Source organism: Capsicum annuum, chromosome 5 (genome assembly GCF_002878395.1).
Source record: "Capsicum annuum cultivar UCD-10X-F1 chromosome 5, UCD10Xv1.1, whole genome shotgun sequence".
NCBI classification, from domain to species: Eukaryota; Viridiplantae; Streptophyta; class Magnoliopsida; order Solanales; family Solanaceae; genus Capsicum; species Capsicum annuum.
The window spans coordinates 217,074,534-217,081,716 of NC_061115.1; the positions used below are offsets into that span (position 1 = coordinate 217,074,534).

At 32.1% G+C, this 7,183-nt stretch overlaps 1 protein-coding gene across 1 annotated transcript; it reads right to left on the reverse strand.

Annotated features, from left to right (window-relative positions):
* Positions 1–1,461: 1,461 nt before the first annotated feature.
* Positions 1,462–4,467, reverse strand: LOC107853681 (epoxide hydrolase A; the record flags this gene model as incomplete). Its single annotated transcript, XM_016698653.2, is given in 4 exon segments — positions 1,462–1,892; positions 2,897–3,138; positions 3,812–4,178; positions 4,351–4,467. Coding segments are annotated over 4 exon segments (966 nt in total). The 3' UTR covers positions 1,462–1,645.
* Positions 4,468–7,183: the final 2,716 nt, after the last annotated feature.

The following is a 7,183-nucleotide window of genomic DNA, read 5'->3' on the forward strand; positions in this document are numbered from 1 at the left end:
ATGTTTGTATATATCTAACTTTCATTACTGAATTTATAACATGACTTTGTTGTTTCTAGGTTTTAATTTTTTTTTTATTACATTGATTTTTTCGATCATGAATAATAAACTTTCATTATTGGGTAACTTTGGAGTTTCTACTCAAATAATAAGTTTATGAATTTTTTGTGTAAATATTAGGTTTAATTGTATTGTTTTAATATCTTTATTATCGTATTATTTTGTTGTAGTTTACGGGTGGTAGATAAATGTCAGTCGGCTTTGAATTTTTTTTTTTAAGGTAAAGGTTGGGTTTAATTGTATTGTTTTGATATCTTTACTTTGAGAATTTCTTTTTCTTTTTGTGTTTGTGTATAAAGATTGGATTTAATTTTATTATTTCGGTATCTCTATTATCATATTATTTTGTTGTAGTTGACAGGTGGTAGACGAACGTTGCTCGACTTTGAGATTTTCTTTTTGCAAAGGTTAGATTTAATTTTATTATTTTGATATTTCTATCGTCATATTATTTTGTTGTAGTTTACAGGTGGTAGATAAATTTCGATAGGCTTTAGATTTTTTTTTTTTAAACGTTAGGTTTAGTTAAATAAATTCTCCATCTTTACATGTTCAAAAGATATTGAATTTAATTATTGTATTCTCCTTTATTATTTAAATAAATATCCTATATATATATATATACATACATATTATATGACTTATTCTATATTTCTTTTAATCCCTCTTTAATTTCTACAAATTAACAAACCTATTATTTCAATTATACAAACTCTTAATTTCTCCTAACAACATTTAGTCTAAACTTGAAGATTCTTGTAAATTAAAACACATCATGTAAGATTCTTGTAAATTAAAACACATCATGTAGAATTTTTGGTTGCAACTAGGATTCGATTTTTTTTTCATGTTAGTTACTACTATTTCAATTTTATGAGTATTTTCTTATAGGTTAAATCGAAAACCGAACCGTTGACTAAAAATCGATAAACCGAAAATTAATAAAAAATATCTTATTGGTATGATTATTGGTTTAGCATATTTAAAAACCAAAAATCGATAAATCGAACCGACCGATGCACAACCTACTTACAAGTCAAAGTCAAAGACATGTAGACTAAGATGGAATTTATATAACGGTTCTTCCAAAGAACTTTTGAAAGGTATATAACATGTTCCAAACAAATAAACGAGATAATATCTTGATCTACTTTTCGTTTGCATGTTTGCGGGGTAAGAACTGTCTACAATAGATTCGATGTGGTCTAGTCCATCCCCAAATGGCTAGGAGTGGAGGTAGACGGGTCACTAGCGGAAGGGGTTCATCCGAATCTCCTTTGACGGAAAATCACTTGATATATACTAGGTCAAATTTTCTTTCTTGTGTATATATGGTAGATGACGAACCCCTTGGTGAAATTCCTGCCTCCGCCACTACCTGAATCCCCCGTGAAAGGAGAGTTTAATGCACCGTGCTGCTCTTTATTTCACAACAACAACATACCTAGTGTAATTCCACAAGCGGAATTTGGGGACTTAGTATCACATAATTCCTAATGACTAACAAGCCAAATTATGACAATAGACCGATACTGCTTGCACAAAATCCGTTACGATCCCGTAAATAAAAAGTAAAAATAAAAGTTTAGAACTTTTGAATGAAGTCATAGATGTGCTTGTTAATCTCATCTGGTTTTTCTTGGTTGACAAAGTGAGCTGCACCTTCCAAAACCACAACTTCCTCCAACAATGGAACATCTTTCTTAAATCCGCCATTGTGTAAGTACTCTTTAACACCTGGTATATGATAGACCACGTCGACTTCCCCGACGATAAACTTGGTTGGAGCTTTAACTTGAGCTCCTGTCCATGGTGCTGTGAGTTCCCAGTCTCTGTATTTCATAAGACACAACTTTAGGATGTAAATGTTGTGGACATGAAAAAATTGATCAAAACAATCTAAGTAGGTAATAGGACAGTCCCATGAAGCACCAAAGGTGTGACCTACCCAGTCAATTATGTTGCTCGAACTTTTAGAAAATGTCTGACGGATATGTGCTGAATCCTCCCAATATTAGTGCATTTTGGAGGACCTGACACGGGTGCAGCAACATTTTTGGAGAGTGCGAGCAACACAACCGGCCAATGAAATGGTCTTAGGTTCAAATTCCAGTGGGTACAAAAAAACACTAGGAGATTTCTTCTCATTTGTCTACGCATTAGTGGGCAGAGTTATCGGGTAACAGTGTTGGTGGGAAGGTAACATGTACGTAATAAAATAGACTAGGCAAGCGCAAGCTAGCCTAGACATCACTGTCATAAAAGGCAAATTAAGAGTACTCTAAATCCCATACTTACTTCTACGCGAACATATAAGTCTCTAACGAACAAAAAGTCACTTGAAAAAAAATCATACTTAATGCATTTGTAAAAGCAACAACTAAAACCATAATACCAAATAGTTGAAACAAATGTGAACTATAGAAGCATACAACAACAAACGACACACCCAGTGTAGTCCCACAAAGTGGGGTCTGTGAATGGTCGAGTGTATGCAGACCTTACCCATAACTTAGAGGTAGATAGGTTATTTCCGACACACCCTCGGCATAAGGACATAAGCATACAATTTCGCGTGGAAAAAAGCAATCCAATTTACGATATCATAGAAATCAATCAAATTTAGCCAAAGTAGAAGTTCTCTAAATCTCATACTTTTCTCTATGCAAACATATAAGTCTCTTGACAAAGATCAAATCTGATGCAATTGTAAAAGCAACAACTAAAACCTTAATCCCAAGTAATCTAAACAAACACGAACTATATAAGCATACAATTAACGTTTCAAACGACTGCAATCAAATTTACGATGTCACAGAAGGCGAGGAACACTTACATGGGAAAAGCTCGGTAATAGTTAACTGCACCAGTGAAACCAGTTTTCTCAAACTTACTGGCAAAGTAATCCAAGTCTTCCTCGGAAAGCCAAGATGAAAGGGCAATCGGAGCATCAGGGAGAGCCTCAAGGCCTTTGCCTTTAGGGAAACGAAATGGTGCAGTATCGCGATATGTCAAAATTTTCTTTAGAACAGCCTTAGCACCCAATGGAGCAAATTCAGCTTCAATTTCGCCCGGTACCTGCAGGGTAAAATCACAATGAACTTTCTGCTGCTGAAACGTACTCTTTCAAGTCAAAGTCAAAGACAGGTAGACTAAGATGGAATTTATATTATGGTTGTTCGAAAGAACTTTTGAAAGGTATATAACATCTTCCAAACAAATAAACGAGACAATTTCTTGATCTACTTTTTCTTTTTGCATGTTTGCAGGGTAAGAACCGTCTACAATAGATTCGATGTGGTCCAGTCCATCCCCAAATGGCCAGCGGTGGAGGTAGATGGGTCACTGGCGGAAGGGGTTCATCCGAATCTCCTTTGCCGGAAAATCACTCCATATATACAAGGTCAAATTTTCTTTCCTATGTATATATGATAGATGACGAACCCCTTGGTGAAATTCTTGCATATGCCACAACCTGAATCCCGTGTGAAAGGAGAGTTTAATGCACCGTGCTGCTCTTTGTTCACAACAACAACATACCTACTGTAATCCCGAAAGTGGAATTTGGGGAGGGTAGAGTGTATGTGGCCGTTACCCCTACCTTGGAGGTAGAGAGGTTGTTTTCGATAAACCCTCTTTATTTAATTTTGGAAATGAAGTCATATTCAAGCACTATTGAATAGTACCGAAAAAACATGTAACATACCTATCAAACACAAATTAAACAGATATATAGACGAACAGAGAGAACCTGAAATCTCGAGACGTAATGATCTTCCCCATAAAGAAGCTTTAGTCCCTCAACAGGATTCATCTGTGGATTCCTTGGGAAAAAATGGACACTCAAATTCACCAAGGCTTTAACTTTATCTGGCCTAAAAAGGCATAAATGCCAAGCAATTGTGGCACCCCAGTCATGCCCGACAACAAACACACTATCTTCGTTTGGAGCTATTGCTTCAAGCAGTGCTACAAGATCACCCACAAGGTGAAGGATACTGAACTTTGAAGCGTCGTTAAGGGGTGCGCCTGTAGTATCTCCATAACCCCTTAAGTCAGGCGCCACCGCTCTGTAGCCATGCTCCGCAAAGTAGACGATTTGGTGGCGCCATGAGTACCTATTGCAGAAGATTGTCGGTTAACTAGCACAAAATCAATACTAAGTTGAGGCAAAATCATCGAGAGATTTCCACTATGAATAAGAAAAATTGTGCAATACGAAACTTACTAGAAAATCTAACATAATTAGGATTTACAAAATTCAAAATTCAAGATTCAAGAAAACAATACCATAGCTCAGGGAATCCATGTAGGAAGAGGATTGTTGAACCTTGGCCTAGTTCTGCTACATGCATATTTATGCCATTTACAGCTATCATTTTGTGCTCTATTTTCTCCATTTTGCCTCTCCTTTTTTTTTTTTTTTTTTTTTTTTTTTTAACTATGTATTTTCTCGAGTCTTTCTATGAGTGATAAATATATGGGTGGCAAATGTGGGCCACTACTCCCTCTGTTTTGTATTACTTGATCCCAGTTGATACTGTACTAAACCAATTTTATTAATCAACTCTAAATTTGATTCGGAGACGGAGCCAACTTAGTAATAGGAGGCTCGTCTAAACTTTATTTGACGAAAAATTATATAATTAATATATGATTAAAATAATTTTTATATATATATTGTAAATGTTGAATTCTTTTCGATAAGTTTTTCTTCAAATTTTAAACCCATTTTGACTCTATGTCTAATTTGACTATTACTACTTTGCCTATTTATTTAATACCAACAGCTTACACGCATTTGTGTATACACCAAGTCAATACATGCATGACATATACTTACACGCATTTGTGTATACAACAAGTCAATACATGCATGACATATGTTTGAATTTAAAGTTTATGTTATTTAATTATAATTAATTAATAAATATTTTACTTAATTTAATTATTTAATCATGATAACAAATATTAATTTGATGTATATATCAAATGCGTGTAAATTTTTACCCTAGCAAATATCTGGCGATGATTTCTATGGTTGTCATTGTCAATTTCAATGTGATTGTTAATTTGTTATCATTAACAAAACATCAAAATAATAATAATTTTAAGGACACGTAGCTGATGGCCAGTCCAAAATTCAACGATTCCATTTCCCTTCTTATTCATCTGGCGATGATTTCTATGGTTGTCATTGTCAATTTCAATGTGATTGTTAATTTGTTATCATTAACAAAACATCAAAATAATAATAATTTTAAGGACACGTAGCTGATGGCCAGTCCAAAATTCAACGATTCCATTTCCCTTCTTATTCATTTAATCAGAAATTAAGACAAATCAAACATTAAACAAGTTTTTTTTTTAAAAGTTGAATAGATCGGATATTAAACTTGTTCTGATTAAACACCTAAACGCATGCTAAAGTGTTTTTTTTTTTTTTTTTTTTAATTTGTACATATTCTTAAGTATTTATTTTATGGATAAGTTAACTACTTAAAATATGACAGTTATTGTAATTTATCAGCCTATTTTGATTAAGTAATTTATCAGCCTATTTTGATTAAGGCTGATGATGTGTATAATAAAAAGAGATGACATATTTTATGCAGTTAACTTATAAATGTAATGGATACTTGATAACACGCACATAGACTTCGTGTTTAAGTGCTAAATTTGAAATATGTCACAGTTTAATTGTCTAAATAAATTTATTAGTAAATTTAAAATATTTTCGATGCATTCCTGACGTTAAAAACTATGCTTGTTTTGTCCCTTTCTGCATTAGAAAAGTCCAATGACAGTCAATTAGGGGTGAGCATAATATGGTATGATACGGTATTTAAAACTTCAGTACGATAATTTTGGTATTCAATTTTTAAAAATATTATATCATTATCATACCATATTAATTCGATATAATTCGGTATTTTAACGTTTGATTTCGGTATTTTGCGGTATAGTAATCGGTAACCATAGTTTGTTCAACTTCGATAATATATACTCGTATACTAGAGTATTATTACTTCGACTTTTCAAAAGCACATTTTAATTGTATCATAAATACACATTACACATGTAGAAATATTGAAAATGAAGTACAAACAATTCATTTTATTAGTCAATTACACAAAAAAGATATTTCAATGAAGATAAAGTAGCGAAAGTTTCAATGTCTAAACGTTTTTATACTAATACTAAGAATTATATATATATATATATATATTTTATATATGTGTGCGTGTGTATATATATATATAAGTTATTTATGTAAATATATATACTTCGGTATGATATTCGATATTTAGGTATGTTATTTGTAGATACCGAATACCATATCATATACCCAAAAAATTTAAAATATATACCATATACCATACCAAATATCAGAATACCAAAACCATGATATCAAAAATTTTGATTCGATATAATAATTCGATATATACCACACAATATCCACCCCTCACACGGTGTTTGGCATACCCTATGGAACCCTTCTCCTAATAAGACTTCAAACTAACTCACAAGCCAAATTAGAACACTTCAAACTAACTCACAAGCCAAATTAGAACACAAATTGGTGTACTAAAATTCTTGCTATATGCGAGATTCGGAGAGTTATCAGACCATTTTATGAAGTTAAAATGTGAATTATCCATCGTTAAATTGGATCAGACAAAATTTGTGATAGAAAATTTTTGTCTTAATATCAAATCATTCCTAATCCAAACAACTTACAAGTCAAATTGTGACGATAGGCCGACACTGACTGCACAAAATGTTTAGTCTTTCCATTTTTTTTATTTGCTTTATTTGAATTGGACACATCCCTCTTAATAAATTTCTTAATCCTATAAAATTAAAAATAATTTTACTAATATAATATATCTATATCTATATCTATATCTATAATTTATAATCTATAATTTATAATATATTAAAAGTGTGAAGACCCTTAGAAAAATGATTTGAACCTTTTGCCTTTCATTAAAAAACTTTTCTTTAGATAAAATCGTCTTTTCACTATTTTTCTTAATTTATTATTTAATCATTTTTTTATTATATTAACCAGACTTTCTAAAATATATGAGACTCCTAAAATATATGATAGGAGAATTAA